The sequence below is a fragment of the Mirounga angustirostris genome, unplaced genomic scaffold (assembly GCF_029215605.1).
Source record: "Mirounga angustirostris isolate CCGP_5_RB_7025 unplaced genomic scaffold, mMirAng1.0.hap1 SCAF_14, whole genome shotgun sequence".
Classification (NCBI taxonomy): Eukaryota; Metazoa; Chordata; class Mammalia; order Carnivora; family Phocidae; genus Mirounga; species Mirounga angustirostris.
Genome location: NW_026991722.1, coordinates 57,066,464 through 57,090,931, shown reverse-complemented (window position 1 = coordinate 57,090,931; position 24,468 = coordinate 57,066,464). Strand labels below are relative to the sequence as shown.

At 36.2% G+C, this 24,468-nt stretch overlaps 1 protein-coding gene across 2 annotated transcripts in view; it reads right to left on the bottom strand.

Annotated features, from left to right (window-relative positions):
- Window positions 1-24,468, bottom strand: part of PTPRM (protein tyrosine phosphatase receptor type M) — an 810,901-nt gene that overhangs the window by 450,691 nt on the left and 335,742 nt on the right. For both annotated transcript variants that reach the window (XM_045887027.3, XM_045887028.3), the window contains exon 5: window positions 9,878-9,993. In XM_045887027.3, the coding sequence (XP_045742983.1) occupies window positions 9,878-9,993 (116 nt within the window). The remainder of the gene's footprint in view (window positions 1-9,877; window positions 9,994-24,468) is intronic.

Here is a 24,468-nt window from a genome sequence, read left to right as displayed (position 1 = left end):
GATGCCAGTGAACTACCTCATTATTTCTGAAAATGTGCTGAAAAGACAAAGTATCAAGCATTTATACCATCTTCCCTTTATTATTTCCATATTAGGGTAACTCAATATTTGATATGGGAGAGCTTTTCTTTTTGGACGTATTCTAGCTACTAAACCAAGAAGGACTGATATCATGGAGCCATTCTGCAACCCTTAATGAATTAATGAATGTAGGAGTGGTCATAAGTGGCGGATAAAATCACAAAAAGGAACATAATTTGCAAGGAACACAATAGTCAGAAGAACACATTAAATGACACTCCCGGAGGGCAACAAGCAAAACTCAAAATATGGGAAATACAAGACAAACGTAGTTCCAGCAACAACCACCACCACCCCAAAAGGGGGGAGGGGAATGGATGAAGAACCTTAAGATAAAAAGGACTTAAGACACTCATTGTCCAGTTGCAAAATGTCAATTTCACTGCTATCACAATGCAAACAAACGGCTAAAAGAAATAAGGTTATTAGACAGTCAAGGAAATCTGAACACTGACTATTTTTCTAGGTCATGCACAGTGTTTATTATTATTACTTTAAGGGCTCTTATCTTTTAGAGCAGGAGTCGGAGGCTCCTGTTTTGTACAGTCACCTGTTTTGTACAGCTTGAAAGCTGAGAACTGTTTGTACATTTTTCATGATTAAAAAAACAAAGCAGGAATACTATTTTGTGACAATGAAAATCACATGAAATTCAAATGTCCGTGTCCATACACAGAGCTGCATTGAGAACAGCCACTCTCATTCATGTGTGTGTTGTCTGGGGCTGCCTTCCTGCCACAACAGCAGAGCTGTGCAGTTGCAACAAAGCCCGTCTGGCCTGCAAAATTTACTACCTGGCCCTTTGCAGAAAATGTTTGCCAGCCCCTGTTTTAGAGAAACATTTACAAGTTAAATGATATGATGACTGGGATTGCTTCAAAACAATGGGGGGAGGGGGGAGGGCAGGTGGAAACAGAGAGGCAGCGATTGACCACATATTGTTAGGTGTTGAAGTGGGACGCTGAGTATATTAAGCTTCTTCCATTATCTCTCCACCTCTGTGTATATTCGCAATTTCCATAATAAAAGCGAAAAGAAACTTTTCTTCAAGGAAGCAGTTAAGAAAAGAATCGCTCATTTTGTATTTCTGAACAACTATTTTAACCATGATTATTTCCCAAAATGATTTTACTGCTGGCTTAGAAATATTGCAATGCTGTAGAACTATTTTGTCTAGGTGCCATTCACTTCCTGTACAAGCATTAAGCCATTTATATGGTAAAGGTACGACCACCAGTAGAAGAGAAAGTGCACTTTGACCAAGGGAAGCCACATCCCAGGGCTAAATCTTTGGCAACATTTGCCTAACTAATATACCTAGCACATGGAAAGTGTATAATACACATTTCTTGAGTGAAAGTAATAATGGGCTTCCAAATCTTAAGAATAAACAGAAAATCCATTAGTTAGTCACTTGTCCTTTCTGCTTAGAGGACATCACTTCTTCTAACAGAGACACACAATCTTATTACATTTGGACAAGAGCCAATGCCCTTTCTTTTGCATAAGGGAATGAAGGATGGCAGTCTTATACATAGGAGGGATGCAGAAGAGAATAACAATCTGCTTTTTGATTTCAAAGTCCATCCTCTGTAGGAAGTCACACTTCTACAGTCCAAAAGACATTTTTAAAATTAAAACCCATCATAGGTTGCCAAATTTTCTTTCCATCTCAGGGGAGGACTTAAGCAAACTTCTCTCCTTTCTCTGTACATGATGCCTGATGATGAAACTTGAAAACCTTCTAGGACTTCTAAGGCCACCTGTGGTAGGTACATAAACCACCCACATAAGACATTTCCATTTTTTTCCTCTCCTTCCAAAAAGAAGAGATAGAAGAGGGAAAACAAAAACAAACAACAACAACAAAACTAGAGATCCTAACAGTGTCCAAACTCTCCAGGACCATCAATCCAAGGCCCAACTCAGTAAAAGGAGATAGAAAGGCAGAGTGTTAGTATTCTCAGCCCTTAATCACAGAAATTCCAGAGCACAGCCACCTCTGCCTTCTCTTCTTGTGACATAGCTATGGATTCTTGGAAGCAAGAGAAACAAATGAACTATTTGATGAATTTGAGAAAAGCAGCAAAAAAAAATTGCTTTCAAAGGATTTATGGCTCTTGGCCCCAAAGTAAGTAGCCCTTAAGAGGTCTAGTTGATGCCTTTCTCTTCTGCCTCCAAACTGAACCATCCTGACCCACAGTTTTCAAGTACAATTTCCCATCCTGGCCAGGAGACCTTTAGATTGCTGCAGAGGACAAAGCTCTCCAACTGCTGCTCCAGCTTTTCCTGGGGCATCCTTCTCGAAGCACCAGTGATTTATGTCTTTTTTGACTGAGTTAGGTAATATCACAAAATAAAATTTATTAATTAATGCCTCCTGGAATCTCCTTTGGTAAGTCATACTGTTTTGTCAATGTAAAATAAATCTTAATTTAAAAATTAAGCCAATCCAAAATCATACTAAATTAAAACATATGGTATATGCTCTGAAGGCTTTTGGTGGTTTCAGTCTGAATGTGCATACTGTATTTTATATATATATAAAATATATGGATATTCAACTGACTAAAACAATAATGGATGTAATTTCAACCACTCCAAGTTTTAAGGAGCAAATGGTTCCTATAGCAACTGAAGACAGTCCTCTTTGTGCATTCCTGGTATTTTCTACGATGGTAAGTGATGTTAAATTTATGCTTTAATATATATGGTATAAAATACCCAAGTTAAGCTTGCCAAGGGAACCATAATTTTACTTCTTTTCAAATCATTTTATGGCTTTTATATATAATAGCAAAACTGGTCTGATACACAGTTCTGCTTTTTCCCCCCTCATAATCTATAAAGGAAACTAAAAGCCACCAAGAAAGGTTGACCAAACACATACATTCCTTAACAAAAACGCCAAGGCAACATCCACACACATGAATAGAATTTTAATTTTAAATTCTGATAAAAGCTATCAAGTAATTACTACATGATGTTTGTAAATCCACAAGGAAATGTGTCTTTGTACCATGCAAGAGGCATTATAGTTAAGGATGTACATTCTGGAGTTAGATGGCCTGGTTCAAATCCTAGCTCTTGTTACTAGCAATGTGCTACTGGAAAAATTACTGAAACTTCCCAAGCCTGTTTCTTCTTCTATGGGCATATAAGAGAGTGCTCCTATGGATCAGTTCAGGGAAAAAATGCCTGAACACAGCCTAGCAGAGTACCTAGCGCACAGCAGTGCTCGGTAAATGGAGTTGTAATTTTTTTATTTCAAACACATCTGTTGAAGTCAGTGATATAAATACTAGCAATATAATTTATAATTTATTCATTCATAAATCAAATTATATAGTAGGTCAGAGGACCTATTCTTATTAGAACTAAAAATCTAAAGATTTTCCTTTTTCTCTCTCAAAAAAGCCCCACAAAGGTCTAAAAATCTAGCTCAGAAAAGAAATATGAGAAATGTATTACACTGGTGAAAAATACTATTTTCACAATTGGGTAACTCATACCCAGTTAAGTGGAATCATATATCAAACTCTCAAAAGAAAAAAAAAATCTCTAGGCCAACAATTACAAAAGTTTTAATATTAAGTGAACATTATTCTTAGAAGATCAGTCTTCCCAATTTAAGAGCTCAAATTGAATTACACTCAATACCAAAAAAAAAAAACAAAAAAAAAAGCGAGGTGAGTTCATCTATCAATTACTATGACACAGATCTGTTGTCATAGTGAGGACTCAAACACATTATCCTTGAGAGATATATTTCTATTGCTTTTAACTGAAGTCCTGTGGCAAGAATTTTTTTCTAAGGGATGAATTAGAGAACAAAATTTTACAACTGAGGGGAAGAAAAATACCTAGGACAAAGGTACAAGAAATGAAGGTTTAGAAAAGATAACATATTAACCACATTTGCTTCCAAAATTACTCTAACTCTGCGTGGTATTTGCTGCATACTCTGAAGAAGCAAAAGGGACATTACTAGGTTCTCTATGCCCCTTCTCTCATCAAAACCATCCCTTGGAGATGAACCATATCCATAAAACAAGCATCCCAGAAAGACACATTCTGTGTCTGTTTTTTGTGCCGGCTTCCTGGTCCAACTGTGGGCCTTCCTTTGAGACTCACCTGGAGGAGACACATGATTTGTTCAGGCAGTCAGTAAGCTAAGTGCCAGGAGCAGGCACTTACTGAATATTTGTTATATGGTAGGTACTATTCTAGCTGCTACATTGCAACAAGTATTTTTAATAGAGTACTTCATAGTGACCATCCAATTTCCTTTTCTATTTCTATGAAGAGATGCATGTTATGAAATCATTTAAAAATGTTATTCTCGTGCCTTACTTCTAATGAACACTAAGCCCCATTTGCTAAAAAAGTAAAACTCAATGACATTGTACTATGATAGTTCCAAAGTTAACACAGATGTTTTCATGGTAAATCTGAGCATATTTGGTTAAAGACCACCATTATTTGAAAGACAAGTACTCAATGAAGAAAAATGTCCATGTGGCAAAATTTACTTATTTGTAAATATATATTTATAATTGACATTCACTAGCAAATTAAACTGCATTTAACATATATAATAATAAATACATAATATACAATTGTGTTAAAGTTTCCTACCTTTTCTGGGCTTTCATTTTCTCATTAATAAAATGAGGAATTCAATTTGAAGACTATTCCACATTCAGATATTATGTAATTCTGTGATTCTAAAAAGTAAGCCATTGAAAAATGATAGGAGTCTCTACGATCTGTGGAGAGAAAATTATTGTTTTCCAGGTTTCCTTGACCAACTACTATTCACCCAACTTGCACATGCTAATTCCTGGCTTGAGCAAAGTTGCCATTCATCTACTGTTCAAAAGGCACCTCCAACTGCCTCCCTGATTCTGCCATTTGTCCTGGAGGCTGAACCACTTTCATTTCCCACCCACTTCTGAGTTTGAGATGGTAGCGAAATGCTATAGACCGAATGTTTGTGTCTCTCCCAAATTCATATGATCAAACCTAATCCCCAGTGTGATAGTACGAGGAGGGGCCTTTGGGAGGTGATTAGGTTTAGATGAGGTCATCAGACTGAATCCCTCTTGATGGAATTGGTGTCCTTATAAGGGGATGCCTAGCTGAGAGCTCTCTCTCCACATGTGAGAATGCAGTAAAAAGACAGTCTAGAAACCAGGGAGCTAGAGCCCTCACCAAAAACTTTACCATGATGGTACCCTGATCTTGGATGCCAGTCTCTAGAAGTGTGAGACATAAACTGTTTAAACCACCCACCCTGTGGTGGTTTGTTAGAGTAGCCCAAACCAACTAAGACACTGAGTAAGAAGATGAAGGAATTTAGAGGAGCCTCCACAATAATCAAAAATGAATTAAATAGCAGAAGTTACAAAAATGCCCATACTACACAGATGCAGGGGAAGAGTGCAAGGTTTCCTAGAAAACAATGTGTACAAGCCATCTTCAGATTTATGACCATCAATACTAGCTTTGGTGATCATCTTTATTTATTGAAAAGTTAAAATAGGTATTATAAATGTGAATTCCTAGGGGAAACAAGTATATGTAGGAAAATAAAATTTAAAATACTTAAGAAAGAACAACAGTAAATTTAATATAATCATACATGGCTTAAGGGATTTTTAGGACTATGTAAAAATATATATAACTCAGAAATTGCCCATCAGCATATAATATGTAAGTATGAAAAGGACACCTAAAATTCCATTTTCTCTTCTTTGTATCTTATCTATACATATCCTAAGATATTTTCAAAATGTAGGCTCCACAGTGATCAGAAAGTTGATAATAACAGGCAATACTGTTATAGTTTGGGTACCTGAATGATTTTACACATGCATTTCATTTGAGTGTATCCCACAGTTACAGACCCTGCTGTTTGCATAGACTGTATTTCTGATAGCATATAGCAAGTATCTCAACAAAAACATTGCACATCACTTTTGTACTACAAAGAGAAAACAATTTTGTAGATGCAGTCTTCCTACTATACATTGTCTGGAAGGTGTTTTAAGTCCTTTGCTACTATGCTAACATATGCTCGTGAACTGTGTTTTACTCTGTTGTTTTGTATTCTAGAAAAACCAATTCTATGTTGACAATAACCTGTAGCCCACAGATGAGATGGGGAAAATGTAAGCAGATGGAACACATCTGTTAATCATAAACATTTCTTCATTAGTGTCATCAGATTTATATGTGCTATGTTTTTGTGAAAGGCTCTGACAGCGATCATATTTAATCTATATTTTAAACAATCAAACTGCTGGCCATTTTCGTAGAGGTAGATCAATATGGACATGTAATACATATGGACTTTTTTTTTGGTTATGATGGCTTCTTGTTGTTAAGCATGTAATGTCAGTCACATCCAAATTCTTCCAACAGAGTGGTAAGTACATATTACCTATTCACCAGAATTGGAATACAGGAAGATGTTATAGGATAGTGGAATCAAGGAATAGTTAAGTAAAGGAAATACAAATGTACTATTCCCAGCTATGCCATTTACCTTTGTGACCTTGAGCAATCCTGCACCTCAAACTCATCTATAAAGGAAGTGTAAGGTCATGGGATACACCCATGAAACCATGCAAATGCCTATGGTAGAACTCAAACTATGATCATACAAGTAACACAAATTATTATAAATGATGATACTCCAAAGCATCAATGTTCCCCAAATAAAAATGTACTATTAATTTCTAAATCTTGACTTACTATTGAGTAGATAGAATGACAGAAAAGCCTAAAAATATTTTTCTCATTCATTTTTCTGCCTGGTTCTCAGAATTACTTTGAGGATGCAAGTGCTTTTGTATGCAGACAAGCAGTTTTGAAACTGTGATAGATTTAGAGTAATGAAGAAATGCCCATATTTATACCTCTATACTCGAAAGACTTTGGCCATGATTCCAGGTTTGCTTCTCCCCACAACTTCTAAAGAATGACCTCAGGCAAAGGCCAGGGCACAGGTGAGAGGGCAGGAGGGCTCTATGAAACCATCACCTGCCACAAATCCTCACTGCTACTAGAAGCCACTCTGGACAAATACATTTTAATAGAAACAATTCTTGCAAGTGAAGGATGCTAGTCTTATTTCATTAGCTATTAATAAAATAAACACTTCCCCACAGGATGCATACCCAACCAGAGGAAATAAATCATTTAACAGTAAAATTATTCTAACATCACGGAGATTCACAAATGGCATGCCAGGTCCAGAAAAAATGAAGTTTCACTTAGAATTTCAAAGTCACGACACCTCTGTTTTTATCATCCCATTCAGGATATGACCATGTGGACAACTGCAGGGCAATAGGTAGTCACCGATGCCAAGAAGGGCAAGACAAGATTGGGTAATAGACAAGAAAGGCATTAATGGATGGACTATAAAAACAATTTATCAACACTAATGATCAAATCTAATAGAACAAAAGCAAGAAAGTCTGGGGACATGGGAAATTCAACATGACAGTCACATCAAGTTTACTGAATACAGGTACCTTTATACCTTGGGTTTTGCCTTTTTCTTTCCTGATTGGGACATGTGTTGTGCTTTGCTTCAGACCAGTAACTGTCAACTCCAGGTGCACCTTGGAGTCATCTGGGGAGCCCTGAATGCGGGACCTTGCACATACCAATAAAATAAGAATCCTGGTGTAGACCAGGCATTTTTTAAAAATTCCCCAAGTGATTCTAGTGGGGTGAGGGCTCAGACTGCATTTAGACCTGTTTCTCAAAACAGCAGCTAGCTTTCTCCCTACGACATAACAGATTCTATTTATTTTTTATTTTTTATATTTTTTATTTAAATTCAATTAGCCAACATATAGTACATCATTAGTTTCAGATACTGATTCTCTTTAAAACAAAGCCTTTTACTTTGTAGCAGGAAGTAGTTAAAGATCCCCAATGCCCAAGGCAATGCTGAAGTTCAACCAGGAGCATCCCAAGCCCAGGACATTTGCAAAAACAAAAAGAGTAAATTGTATCCTCAACTTGCCTATAAATTCTTGGGAATACCTAAGACTCTGCTGAGGCGAGAGTTCAGACTTTATATTGTGTTCTCTGAAGTAACATTAACACAAATATCAGGAGCCCAAAACTATTTTCCATGAAAAATTAAGAATTCTAGAGATAAATCAAAGATGACAGGATAGTGTCATTTTTAAAAGGTAGTTAATGCATTGTGGAAAATATCAATTAAAAATGTCTGTCTCATCAATTACCATACACAGCCCATCTTGATCCAGGTAAATACCAAACAACCACTAACGAAGAAAATAATTTTCAGTCTCTAAGATCAAGATTCTAAAAGAACTGGGAAGTGGGATATAAAGGAAAAAACAAAGTCAAATACTGAAGATAAAGGTTGAGCACAGCAGTCATGGGCTGCAAAATCTCTTACAGTAGCAAGTACAAAACTTATAGAGAAAAAGAAATAAAGATGAATTTGGTGCCTGCATCAGTCCTCTGTGTACATTCCTCCTTCCTGGCCAGGGGATGTCCTCACAGGGACTGCAGGAAATGAGAAAACAGTGACATCAAGGTGGAAAGGTGAGGAATTGTGCAGTAGGTCCAAGAGTATTTAAGAATCCTTCAGAACGTATTCCCCAGTTGTCAACATATTATTGACTAATCCTGGGATGGCACATTTGGCCGTCTTCCATTTTCCCCAGAAGTGAAGGAATAAAAACGATCTTTTATTTCAGTTGTGATGATGAAAAGGCAAGAGAAATTTCAAAGTTATAGAGTGTCACGCAAATGTGACCGTCACGGTCACCATGACACCACAGAAGAGGAGGGATGCTAGGAGGTGGAGAGGTGATACACAGAGGAAAGGTCAGCATGCATGAAGCGGAAGTCATGGGGGAACAGGACAGATGCACAAAAAGGTTAAATCATGAAGCAGCTCAATAGCAAACTAAAATAAGTATATGATTAACCAAACTAAAACAAAACTAACTACAAGACCTACAAAGAAAGAGGAGTAGGTGGGAATCAACACCAGTCACCATGAAGAGTGAGCATCCTGCAGATCAATATATAAAAGGAAGAAAGGAGAATGAAACTGGAGAAGGCCATGGGGTGCAGAGATGAAATTCAGAGCCTAAAGGAACGGGTGGCATTCCGGTTAGAGGGGATAGGTCACCGAATCCCACTCACTCTGTCAGAACTTGGGCAACCATGGATACATCCATGAAACTATTTCCCATGCAAAATATATATGGTGGAATTTGAAACATCATAAAACAAGACACACAAATTATGATCACACTAAAAATGTCTACTTAAATACTCAAAAGATGTGTTGTTAATTTCTAAGTGGAGGCTTTTTTTTTCTTGTGGGAATTCAAATTACAAAAAGGGCGCGTGTGTGTGTGTCTTGTGTGTGTATGATGCTCTGGACAATTCTCAAGAGGAAGAGTAGAGGAGAGCTCTATATTTGGTACTTTAATATCCTGCTCTACAAGTAATTTGACAACCACATCTTCAAAGCAAGATGGCTAAGCAGAAGCAAAGGAAAAAAACAAAAATTTAAAAAGAAAAAGGTCTGTGAAGAACAGTAGGCATTATCTAGAACTCTTAGGAATCTCACAACTTATCAGTAAAGAAGGAAAGGAGGGGAGACAACTGTTGGCATCAATCATCCATCAGCAACCCGACACTGACCTGGACCCCTGAGCCCTTCCCCAGGGGGCATGCACTGCTGTCCCTGGACTCTCCCTGAACCGATGATGCTGAGTTACTGTACCTGCAACCAGAGCCGGTCACCCACTACGGTCCGGCCGATGGCGCTGCACTGGAAGGTGGCAAACTGGCCTGCATTGACTTCCACGTTCTGAATCCGCAGGAAGTGGGGAGTTCTGGCTACATGAAGAGAAAGAATTAAAGATATTAGAAGTGGAGATCTGTCACTTACATGTGTCTTTTTTGAATCTATCTGCAATTTGGGGCCCTTCCATTTTGTTTACCTTTGAAGAAAACGCCGCTTTTGCTTATAAGAATGCTTTCAAGATCTCATTATGATTGTAAAAGAAAGGTATCATGAAAGGCTTTGGTGTACTCTGTGAAAGAACAGAAAAGCCAAGCATTCTGGGATAGAACCAAGAAGAAAGAAGATATTTTATTGTTCCTGCTGTGCAAATTATCATAGCTCAGCAGTCTTCTTGTAATAACAGATCTGTATTAATAAAGATTACACTGAAGCCTAATTGATGTTTTGAACAAAAACATATTAGGTATTTATACTAGCAACATGAAAAGAACAGTAAGAAGTTAAATGATGCTGTCAAGGAAACTTTTTTAAGCCAAGTACAAAGCTGTGCGTAATATATATTTTAATTCAACTAACTGGTATGCAGCATTACTTATGTAATATTTCCCAACTACCAAAAATACTATCCCCATAGACAGACTCTGTGGAATTATGTTGGGACTGCCATAGCATGGCAGTTTCTGCTGATTCTTATTCCCAGTTCAAGAAGAAAATATGATTCTAAATGCTAAACAACATTAAGTCTCATAATATACATTGTCCATGGGGGACAACCTTCTGAATAAAGGATAATTCTGTTTGATCTGAGAAGCACAGACCAAATTTCTGCAACAGACTGAACACGTGTGAAGGAACTGGAATGACAGGTCAGGAATTAAATTTTATGATAACCTCTATTTTATAGGAAAAAGTCTCTTATCACAGCAATGACAGGGTAAAAGCAAGGGGCTGGGAGGAAGGAGGTTAGGGAGTAGAAAAGGAAGAGAACAGGATGGTGGTATTTTCTGACAGGGATGGATAAATCTTCTGGAAAATAACTAGAATAAATTTCTTATGCCTTGCCAGGTTGTCCTCACCATCAGCATGTCTTTAGGCCATGTCCAGACACCTTCAAAGAATGGTGCCCCACTACTGAATACCCAAACATGATAAACCAGCACTAATATTAGCCTATGCAGAACATAATTAGGAACGGAAGTGGGTTACTACCAAGAACAAAGAGAAATGCATTTTAATATCAGTAACACACAGGAAAAGCCCATTACTAATTTGGAGGCCACTAGTAATTCCAAAAGTGTATTCATGATGCTTAGCATGCAAAATGTCCTAAATAACTTCTAAAAAAGCAGATAATTATGGCTCATTGTTTATAATACAAATATATATATATTTTAGGATTTTCTTTATTTATTTGACAGAGAGAGACACAGCAAGAGAGGGAACACAAGCAGGGGGAGTGGGAGAGAGAGAAGCAGGCTTCCCGCTGAGCAGGGAGCCCGATGCGGGGCTCAATCCCAGGACCCTGGGATCATGACCTGAGCAGAAGGCAGACGCTTAACTGACTGAGCCACCCAGGCACCTCTCTAATACTAATATATTAATTTAAAGCCCTATGACCTATTTTTCACTATTTTAAATTACGTTTGGCCAAGAATAACATGATGTTGTGGTTTTTAAAGACCTCTGTAAAAAAATCCCTAAATCAAATTTCTCTTCGTCTCTGTTCCCAAAAAAGCTGAAAGATGTTTTGTTTTTAGAAAATGCCAAAAGGTAACATGTTTTGAGCATTATGTGCCAGAAACTTTTCCATTGAACATTCATGAATGTTCTCTGAGGTAAGTATTTTTTTCCACTTTGCAGATGGGGGAACTGTGGGTTCTTGCCTAGTAAGTGTTGGAACCAGAGTGTGAACAGTTCCAAAGCCCAGGCACATTGAGTTGAATTCTTATTATTTGAAATTAATAATAAAATTATTAAAAATTAATAAAATACATATTATTTAAAAATAATAAATGAATTCATATTATTTAAATTGAATTTGTATTAATTAAATTGATTTTATATTCTTTAAAATTGTTTACTTGCAATTTCAACTTCTATAGAATTCTACTCTCCTAACCTCACCTCTGACACAAATGAACAAACTGTCGCTACACAAAAATTCCTAAAAATTACTATTTTAGATTTACCTACATTAGGGGTTCCCAATATTAATAGAAATCATTAAGAATTTGAGAATTTGAGATTTGACTAAATTAACAGGACTAAATTGAAAGCAAGAAAGCTATTTTCTTGTCTAGGAAATATAAGCAAATGAAATATCCTTCTTCAAATCCAACACAGTATGTCCATTATGGCACACCTGTCATCAACTAGAATCTTTTTCAACTGTTTTTCCCTTGTAAAATAATTCAAAGCACATTCCCCCTAGCCACATGGACATCAAACTATACCATGTACACAGCATTCAAGAAAGGAAGAAAGATGATAGAAGTGGTAACTCCTCTGTCCACTCGTGTGTTTGTACAGCAATAGATTTTAGCCACTTCACAGGAATTCAAAGATAGCTGATCAGAGCAGTCTATGCTCTATAGGCTTTCAGGACACATGCACACGTACAGACATACATGCACACAAGCACACGCACAAACACACACACACACACACACACTACCCTACACTGTTATGTTCCAAAGTACGGAGAGGCACGTTTTGCTAAGGGTGAAGAAGAGTTTTTGAACAGAAACTGCCAGAACATGGTAGGAGCTGGCTAGTGAGGGAGCCATTCGTAGACACAGAGTTCACAGCTGGCTGGGCAGACAGGTGGGTAGATCGGTAGGTGGGGTGCCATTTGCAACTGGCATGCTACCGACTGTTGCCAGCTCTCAGTGGTTCGTTCTAGTCCAATAAGGACCCTTGTCACCTCTCCCCCCACTGCCATGGTAGTGTTCCACCTGTGGTAATACAGTCCTTGCTTGCTTTCTCCACATATTTTGAGTATGGGGGCTGCCTCTTCTGTGCCCTCTTTGGAGACACCTCTTGCATCCATGGGTAAACTATAAAAAGGCTTACGGTTTGAGTTACATTTAGAATTAGTATACTCTCTGAAGCTGGGTTAGAATCCCAGGCTTCTTTGTTTAGAAGGTGCCTCTTGGGCTGGAAGCTCTTCCATCAGCTTTTGGTTTTGGCCTCTCTCTTCGCCCTGTTTGGTCCTGCTCCTCTCATGGGAACTGCTCAGTCAGAGGGCGTGCCCCTTTCCAAATCCCTGATGTCCACATGCTCCTGTGTGCATGACTCCTGCGAAGGATAATTTAGAACTTCCAAGGTTCCTTTGAGAAAAATCTCCCAAGCTGGCTCCCATGTACATTGAGCACCACTCCCACCTTCCATACTCCGATGGACATTATCCTGCTCGTTCGACCAGCAGGACCTCTCACTAATGCTGCCCTCTCCTGTCCATCTCATGCCTCCTATCTCTGCTTGCCTCTTGCTAAAAGCCACCGTACTAAGTTGGGTCCCTAAGACAAGGTTTTTGAGTGTGCAGCCATCTTTCATGATAACTTCTGGGAAAGGGGTATTGCCCCTGAGGTGCTATTCTGCTGTTTCACCCACCTGGGTAAGCCCAGGGTCAGTTCCGAGCCTGTCCTAAAAGGTTGGGGAGCATTTTGAGTATCAACCCTGGTATTGTATTCCCTTACATAGTTAAGTTACTAAAAATTAAAAATCAAAAAAGTTTCCCCTAAAAATCCATTGCAAAATTTCCATGTTACTCATGTATGTCTTACGCCTTGGCTTTCTGCCCTGCACCCCATCTATGACTCCTTCTCCTCTCACCTTTGTCTCCCTCCCCAAGGCCCCCAAGGATTTTCTCAAAATCCTTCTTGCTTTTTTTATGCACTACAAGTGAGTTCTCTTAAATTTCTCAACCAGAAGGCCTAATCATAGTGTGTGGGGACAACACAGCTTAGTGTCTACCACTCCTCCTACAGATGCAGAAATGCAAGAAAGATTCTCTTTTCTATAGTAACATTTCCTTTCCTGATATAACCATTAGAGATTTTCAGCCCTTCAAAAGCTTCTACACTTTCTGAGTGGCACAAGGGGAAAGCTAAAATACATTTAGTTTGAACATCAAGAGTAAGCTTCCCATGGGCTAAAATCGTTTAGAAAATGAATTTCAAATCTTGAAATTTTTAATATCATTCCTTATCTAGCACGGCAGGAGAGTTATTTTGGAAGAGCAAGGGCAGGATATCCATATAGTTCTCTTTTTCTTTTTTTTAAATACTATAGCATGTTTCCAAACTGCCTGAGAAATAATATAATTCATTTTCCCCCAGATCTGAATGGCATTTGAAAACAACTTACCTGGACCAATTTCACTTACATATTCTTCCTACTAATACAGTTAATATGCTTTAAAATGTCCAAGATATTGGAAACCAATTTAATTCTTTTTCCTAGGATTTGTGATTTAAATAATTTATTTTTTGCTTTTAGAAAATATTTTCAATAATAAACATTAAAAATAGAGAAGTATTTAATTTTTCAATCATATAAAAATTTATCTCTAAGAAGCAATTTTTGAAATATGCATGTATTTCTGCACACTGTTTTAAAAAATGGACCGTATCCTGTAACCTGTTGAGGACACACATAGCATATTGACCTAAAGCCTGGACAACCTGAAGAAGGTTGGGAAACTGAACTTTGATTCAACCAGAAATGTTCATAGAGATTATTCATTGCACCAGGTGAGGAGACAGATGAAAAGCCAAATCATGAGAACAGCTGAAAATGGGGTAGGGATGGGGAGGGGGTGGAATGAAGGTAAAATTAATTAATTAATTAATTAATTAATTCCACTGGAACCAAAAAAGGAAGCTTCTAGCACCTGGTAGAATCCTCTCTCATGGGGACATATTATGGGCAGCTATGTTATTCATGGATTACTCTGAGGTCAATGGTGGGAGCTTCTGGCTTTGCATCGCACTATCAGAACAACCCCTTGCCATTAAGAAACGTGAGCACCCTCTAACATGGTCTGTTGGTATCTTTCTCCCTTTTTGTGGTAACCATGCATTTAAAAAAAGAATGACAAAATATTGTCACCATTTTCCCATCTTAAATAATCATCTAAAACTATCTGAAAATCTGCCTGCTATATCAATGGTTCTCAACTGGGGGAATGGCACCCCCAGGGAACACCTCACAATGTCAGAAGACATTTTCGGTTGTCACAACAGGGGTGGAGAAGGTGGGGGGTACTACTGGTATCTAGTGAAAAGAGATCATGGATGGTGCTAAACATACTGCAGTGCACAAGAGAGCCCCCACAAAAAAGAATCACCTGGCCCAAAATGTCAATAGGGTCGAGGTTGAGAAGTCCTGATATATATGATAAAGACATACAAAAGTTTACTGGATCATCCTCTACTGTTGAATATTTGGGTTTCTTATAGATAATGCCAAGATAAAAGTTTTCATAATTAAATCATCATATAGACTTTCTGGTTTTTCCTTAGGATAAATTTTCAGAAACTGAATTTAGTAAGACAAAAGAAATGCATTTTTAAAAGACTTTTGACACAAACTGCCAAACTACTTTCTTTAAAACATATAACAATTTGCATCTCTACTAGCAGGGTATATAAAAGAGTTCTTTTCACCACACCCCCAAAAATACTAAGTATTAATTTCTATAATCTGTCTTGAGAAACTCATGAAATATATGTATCTGCTATATCAGCTAACTTAATAATAATAAATAATGTGAATATCAGAATTGTCACTAGTTCTGCTATTGGGCTGTTCATCCACTGGGAAGTCCACCCCAGGAAGACTGCTTTCCTAAGGGCTCTGTTTCAAGCAATGGCTAACTGAACCAAAAAAGAAAGACACAGAAAAACTCATTTATCAATACACTCTGCTAATACTTACTGCCCCCAGGGGGTTATTTGTGAGGATATGACTTACATTTTTAATTTGGAGGCCGAAGATATGATTATGTGAAAGTCTGTCTTTCTTTGCCCCTGTTCTTAAAGATTTATTGGACAGAATGAAAGTTATTACTTTTCCTTTAGTATTGTTTTGATCTTCAATACAGCTTTCTGAAAGACTGCTGGTGCATATTACTCACACAGTAAGGTTAAAGGTCTAAGGAATTTATACCTCTGTTCAAATTGTATTTTGGGAGGGCCCTTCCCTGGAATGGACTGACTGTCTTTGGTTTGGGAAATAGCATTGCTTAGTTGAGAAGAAGACTGCTAGAAAAAAATAATCTGGCTAAGATAATAAAAGCCACAACTCAAATGGAAGCCAGATGAACACATACAAACCTATTAAGCATAAACACTATTATAAGCAACTTATCCTTTTCAGATAAAAGATAATTAATTGACTTAAATGGAAGATGGTAACTCATCCATCAGGCTGAACAAGACAAATGGACTGTGGAATTCTATTTTCCAGATTAGTTTCTTTTAAGAACATGGAAGTCAAAATTTCTAATAATGGCATTTTTAAGTTTTTTCAATAAATGTTAAAGGCCTATATAATCTTACCAAAGTTTTAAGATGCCTGGATTCTCCCTGTCCAGTGATGTGAATTCTAGAACTATTTTCAAATGGGAAGGCTGATGCTATTTTAAGATTTGGATTTCTGCCACGTGTGTTCATGCATTCAAGCATCAGTATTTCAGCCCCTTACTACTTCTGAACAGAAGCAAAAGTTCTTCAACCCAAGCCTCAGTGGGTGGATATATATACAGATAGATATATATATATATATTTTTTTTTTTTTAATTTGTAAGACAAGGATTTAAAAAAAAAGTACCTATTATGTAGGGCTGGGAAAAAGATTAAACAATATGATGCCAGGAAGGTACTGTGTGTGCCTGGTACCCTCAAAAACGTTCATTACTATTTAAAATAACTAATTTATCACTGGAAACTGGAGAAGATCCCAAGAAAAAGTTCTACAGCCAGAAAAGTTCTGATCCCATGCTGAGCTGTATGCTCTGAATCCTGCCAAACTATCTTAATTGTAACACCAGGTAGAGCACCGTTAGAGTGAAAATTTCAATCTACCCCATATTCAAAAAGAAAAATTCTCTCTCTCTCCCCAAATTTATAGGCCCATTCGTCTCCTGGATACCCTTTCAAAATGCTATGCCAGCTTTCTTCTAAAACCTGCAGGAGTTCTAAAAACTAAGTATCTTCCATGAATATCAAACAGGATTTTTACTACAACTCTCCTATTTTCTCATCTCTGCCATATTCTGTTGCTTCTTATTAAGAAAACAGTTGTTAAAAGAATAGAGGTTTTCAGGTATTAATTGATCTCAAATCAGCCTTTGATCCCAAAGCCAGAAACTACTGACCAAGATGCAAATCTTTTTGCAGATGTTTCATATTATTGATCCTTTAAAGCCTGCACCAAAATGCGAACAACAAGATCAAAGAACGGTAATTTGTGAGAATAAAGGGCAAACTGACACGGGCAAAAGAGGACTGGGTCCTGACCCTTTTTTATTTTCATTTGCATTTTAATGTAATGGCATAGGTTGAAATTAACTGGAGGCATTCCCAAACTGCCAGAACAAGCAGTCAACACTCTTATTTGTGTAGCATGGAAGCCAAACAGCCTGGCACTGCCCACACAGAGACATAGTACATTCTGCAAACATTTTTCTTTTTAATTTTAAATTAAATTTTAATTTTGAATTTGCAGATGGACATTGCTAAATCACCCCATGTAAGCAATCGATCAGTTTAGCTACTTAATCTGCAGCTAACTTATTTTAGTGGGCCCATCAGGATGGAGTGCCTAAAAATAATAGTAATAGATCACATTTATTGAGCTCTTAGAATCTGCCAAGCACTGTTCTAAGTTCTTGATATACATCAACTCATTTAATCCTTATATTTACCCCATTGAGGAAAGGATCATTATTATTATCCCCATTAATGCGTTTATAGGGCCAAAGAGGCTATGTAACTCTTGTGATAGAAGCAGGAAGCTTGCTCTTAACAGGTTACAGGACCAAACTATTTTTGTTTTGCTTTAAAGTTAAAGATGGATCTTTTTTTTTTTTCTTTTTATTTCTTTTTTTTTTTTTAAGATTTTATTTATTTATTTAATTGACAGAGAAAGAGAGAGAGAGACAGCGAGACAGGGAACACAAGCAGGGGAAGTAAGGGAGGGAGAAGCAGGCTTCCCGCAGAGCAGGGAGCCGGATGCGGGGCTCGATCCCAAGACCCTGGGATCATGACCTGAGCTGAAGGCAGTCGCTTAACCACTGAGCCACCCAGGTGCCCCTAAAGATGGATCTTAATGAAATAATTTTTCAAGTGGCAAAACAGATTCAACATCCTTATCATAGAAAAATAAGTTAGGTACTATATACAAATAATTTTTAAAAGTCACTCATATCTTGAAGAAAAATGATTGATATTTTGGGGGAGAAAAAATCCAAGTTAGGTTCCTATGTGTTTAAGATGCAATGTCAGTTCTGAGTCCTATGTGCCTCTCAACCAAAGCATGTGATCTGTCATTACTCAACAGAATGTAATTCAGAAAACACTTCTAATTTTTTGTCACTGTTATTCTTATTTTAATCATACTGCTTATAATGTTTTCATAAAAAATCTAAATTTAGAAACAGACAAGCAATATGTGGGTATGAAAATAAATCAATGAGTGAAAAAATTAATTTTGTTTTATAAAATAAGAATAATTTTGAACCTGGGATGCTATATTATGAAGTCTGCATTTCTTAAATGTTTAAAAAAAACTGCTAAATTATTTCCTACTCCAAAACAGTAAAACACCATAGTATTGGATTCCGTATCCACTTTATGCAATAAATGGCATGTGGGTTTTTGTTTTCAATCTTTTGCAAAAAGGTAACCTACTAAATAAAAGAAGATATTTGAAAATGATATATCCAGTACGGGGTTAATACTCAAAACATATAAGGAACTCATACAACTCAACACCAAAAAAAAGTTTAAAAATCTAATAATCTGATTAAAAATAGGCAGAGGAGCTGAATAGACATTTTTCCATAGACTGCATACAGATGGCCAACAAACGTATGAAAAGATGTTCAACATCAAAGATCATCAGGAAAACACAAATCAAAACCACAATGTGAGATACCATCACACACCCGTCAGAATGGCTAGTATCAGTAAGACAAGAAATAACGGGTTGGCATGGATGTGAGGAAAGGTAACCCCTGTACACTACTGTTGGGAATGGGTAGAGCCACTATGGGAAGTGGTATGGAGTTTCCTCAAAACTTAAAAACAGAAATACCATACAATCTACTAATTTCAGTGCTGGGTATTTAACTAAAGAAAACAAAAACATAAATTTGAAAAGATATAGGCACCCCTATGTTTATTGCCCCATTATTTACAATAACCAAGATAGGGAAGCAACCTAAATGTCCATCGATATGTGAATGGATAAAGAAAATGTTCTATACACATGTATATACATACATACATAATGGAATATTACTCAGCCATAAAAAATGAAATATTGCCATCTGTGACAACATGCATGAATATACAGAGTATTATACTAAGTCAAATAAGTCAGGCAAAAAAAAAAAAGACAAATACCATGTGATTTCACATATATGTGGAATCAAAACACAAAGCAAATAAACAAAATAGAAACAGACTTGTAAATACAGAAGACAAATGGGTGGTTGCCAAAGGAGAGTGGGAGGATGGGTGAAATAGATTAAGAGGTATGAACTTCCAGTTATAAAATAAACAAGTCACAGGGATGAAAAGTACAGCCTACAGAATATAGTCAGTAATATTTTAATAATTTTTTATGGCTAGAGATGGTAACTATGCTTATTGTGAGCACTGCATATGTACAGAATTATCAAATCACTATGTTATACACCTGAAACTAATACAACATTATATGTCAGCTATACTTTAATAAAAAAAAATGCCAAAGAGAGTTCTTTGAGTGGAGGTAAAAGAATGCTAATAAACATAATAAAAACATAAAAAGGTAGAGTAAGTCTCACTGGTAATGGTAAATTTATAGTCATAGTTAGATTTTGCAATAAGGTAATAGTGGTGCATAATTCATTTACAACTCTAAAAGTTAAAAAAAAAAGAACATATAAATAGAATGATCTGTTGTTAGTTATACAATATAAAAAACATATAAATTGTAGCAAAAGAACCTATTTTGTAACAACCTAAAGTGTTCCGTTTAGGAGGAGAAGTAAAAGTGTAAAGCTTCCAAATTCTATTAAAGTTAAGTTGTTATCAGTTTAAAATAGGGTGCTATAAGTTTAAGATATTTTATATAAGTTTTATGGGAATTATATAGAAAAATTTTGTAGTGATTTCACAAAAGAACAAGATAAAGAAATCAAAGCATATTGAAACCAAAAATATTGAAACACAGAAAAAAGACACCAGAATCAGAAACAAGGAAAAATAGATCTACAAAGCAACCAGAAAGAAATTAATAAAATGGAAATAGTGAGTCCTTTCCTGTCAATAGTTACAGTAAATATAAATAGATTAAAAGACACAGAATGTCTGAATGGATAAAGAACAAAAACAAGATCCAACAATGTGTTGCGTACAAGAGAAGCACTTTAGCCTTAAAGACACACACAGGATGAGAGTGAAGGGATGGAAAAAGACATTTCAAGCAAATGGTAACCAAAAAAAGAAAGAAAGAAAGAAAAGAAAAGAAAAGCAGGGGCAGCTATACTTAGACAAAATAGACTTCAAGTTAAAAATGATAAAAAGAGACAAAGAATGTCATTATGTAATGACAGAGGGGCCTAATACATCAACGGAGATTAACAATTAGATGTAACAAGAAGATATCTGTACACAATGGTGAAGCACTGACACACAAAAGCAAAAACTTCTAGAAATAAAAGGAGAAATAAACAGTAACACAATAATAGTTGGGGATTTTAATACCCCACTCTCAACAATGGGTAGAGCATCTGAAGAGAGAATCATTAAGGAAACAGCAGACTTGAACAACACTATAGACCAAATGGACCTAACAAACATATATAAAACATTGTATCCAACAACAGAAGAATACAGATTCTTCTCAAGCACACATGGAATATTTTCTAGAATAGACCATATGTTAGGCCACAAAACAAGTCTTAGCAAATTTAAGAAGACTGAAATGGTACCAAGAATCTTTTCTGACCACCATGGAATGAAACTAGAAATCAATAACAAGAGGAAACTGGAAAATTCATGAGAAAATGGAAATTAAACTACTCTCTCCTGAAAAACAAATGGATCAAAGAAGACATTAAAGGGGAGAAAAGGTTTCCTCAAACAAAAATGGAAACACAAAATACAAGAACTTGTGGGATGTAGCAAAAGTAGTTCTAAGAGGGAACTTCATAGCAATATATGCCTATTTAAGAATCAAAAAAGATCCTAAATATATAACCTAACTCTACATTTTAAAGAACTAGAAAAAGAACAAACTGAGCCCAAAGTTAGAAGAAAGGAACAACGAAGATTAGAGTAGAAAAAAAACAAAGAATAGAAAACGGTAGAAAAGATTAGCTAAACTAAGAGTTGGTTCTTTCAAAAGATAAACAAAATTGACAAATCCGTAGGTAGACTAACCAAGTTAAAGAGAGAGAGGACCCAAAGCAACAAATTATAAATGAAATAGACATTACAACTGATACCACAGAAATTCAAAGGGACGTAGGAGGCTACTAAGAACAACTTTATGCCAACAAACCAAACAACCTAGAAGAAATGGAAAAATTCATAGAAACATACAGCTTACCACCACTAATTCAGGAAGAAATAGAAAATTTGAATAGACCAATTATGAGTAAGGAGATGAATCAATAACCAAAAATCTCTCAACAAAGAAAAGCCCAGGACCAGATGGCTTCACCACTGAATTTTACCAAACATTTAAAGAAGAATTAACACCAATCCTTCTCAGACTCTTCTACAAAATTGAAGAGGAGGAAATAGTCCCAAACTCATTCTTTTGAGTCCAGCATTATCCTGATACTAAAATTAGAGAAGAAAGCTACTAAAAACAAAACAAAACTATAGGCCAACATCCCTAATGAATACAGATGCAAAAATTCTCAATAAAATATTAGCAAACCAATTCAGCAGCAGAGTAAAAGGATCATACACCTTGATCAAGTGGAATTTATTCCTGGGATGCAAGGATGGTTCAACATATGCAAATCAATCAATATGATTATATCACATTAACAGAATGAATAAGAAGACTCATATGAGCATCTCAATAGATATAGAAAAAGCATTGGACAAAATTCAATATCCATTCAGGATAACAACTTTGAATGAATTATACATAGAAGAAACATATCTCAGCACAAAAAGGTCACATATGACAAGCCCACAGATAATACCAGACTGAATGATGAACTGTTGAAAGCTTCTCCTCTAAGATTAGAACAAGACAAGACTGCCATTTTAACCACTCCTATTCAACATAGTTCTAGAAGTCTTAGCTAGGGCAATCATACAAGAAAAAGAAATAAAAATTATCAGAATTAGAAAGAAAGAAAACTACCCTTATTTGCAGATAACATAATTTTATATACAAAAAACCCTAAACACTCAACTAAAAAACTGTTACATCAATGAATTCAGTAAAGTCCCAGAATACAAAATTAACATATAAAATGGAGTAGTGTTCCTATACACTGACAATGAATTTTCTGAAAAAGACATAAAGCAATCAATCTCATTTACAATAGCATAAAAACAGTACAATGCTCGGGAATAAATTTAGCTAAGGAGATGAAATATCTCTACACTGAAAATGACAAGATATTGATGAAAAAAAAATTTTAGAAGACACAAATGGCAAGGGAGCCCGTGTTCATGGATTGAAAGAATTAATATTTTTATTATTTTATTATTTTTGAATTTTTTTATTCATTTGAGTGAGAGAGAAAGAGTGAGAGCTCTTGTGCTCTCTCTCACTCTCTCTGAAATAAATATATAAAATCGTAAAAAAAAGAAAAGAAAGAGTGAGAGCACGAGCAGGGGGGAGGGTCAGAGGAAAAGGGAGAAGCAGACTCCCTGTTGAGGAGGCAGCCCAATGCAGGGCTCGATCCCGGGACCCTGGGATCATGACCTGAGCTAAAGGCAGACACCTAACTGACTGAGCCACCAGGCACCCCAAGAATTAGTATTTTTAAAATGTTAATACTACCAAAAGCCATCTATAGATTCAATGCAATTCTTACTGAGATTCCAAAAGCATTTTTTTTTTTTACAGAAGTAGAAAAAACACTCCTAAAACTTACATGGAACCACAAAAAGACCCTGAATATTCAGAGCAATCCTGAGAAAGAAGAACAAAGCAGGAGGCACCACACTTCCTGATTTCAAGCTACACTATAAATCTATAGTCACCAAAATGGCATGGTACTGGCATAAAAATGGACAAATAGACAAATGGAACAGAATTGAGAGCCCAGAAATATACCCCAGCACACAAAGTCAACTAGTTTTTAAAAAGGAAGTCAAGAATACTCAATGGAAAAAAGACAGTCTTTTCAATAATGGAGCTGTGATAAGTGGATATTCACATGTATAAGAATGAAATTTGACCCATATCTTACACCATACACAGAAATTAACTTGAAATGGATTAAAGACATAAATGTGAGACATGAAACCATGAAACTCTTGAAAGGAAACAAAGGAATACAGCTCCTTGGTGTGGGTCTTAGTAATAACTTTTTGGATATGACACCTAAAGCACAAGAAAAGAATAAAAAATAAACAAGTGGGACTACATCAAACTAAAAACTTCTGCACAGCAAAATAAACTACCAACAAAGTGAAATGACAACCTTATGGAATGGGAAAAATATTTGTAAACCATATATATCATGAGGGTTTAATATCTAAAAAATATATAAAACTTATATAACTTACTAGCAAAAAAATAATAACCTAATTTAAAAATGGGCAAAGGACCTCAATAGACATTTCTCCAAAAAAGATATATGAAAGATCAATAGGTACATGAAAACAAAAGATGCTCAACATCACTAGTCCTTAGAGAAATGCAAATTAAAACCACAATGAGATATTACCTCATGCGTATTAGAATGACCATCATCAAAAAATACAAGAGGTAACAAATACCAGTATAGATGTGAAGAAAAGGCAACCCTTATGTGTTGTTGATGGGAATGTAAACTGTTACAGCCACAATGGAAAACAGTATGGAGGATCCTCAAAAAAATTAAAAATAGAACTACCATATGACCCAGCAATTCTGCTTCTAGCAATTTATCCAAACATACCGAAAACACTAACTAGAAAAGATATCTGCACCCCCATATTCATAGCAGCATTATTTACAACAGCCAAGACATGGAAACAACTTAAGTTTCTATCATCAGGTGATGAGTGGATAAAGAAGTTGTGGGATATATATACAATGGAACATTATTCAGTCATAAAAAACAAGGAAATTATATCATTTGTGACAACATGGATGGACCTCAGGGCACTATG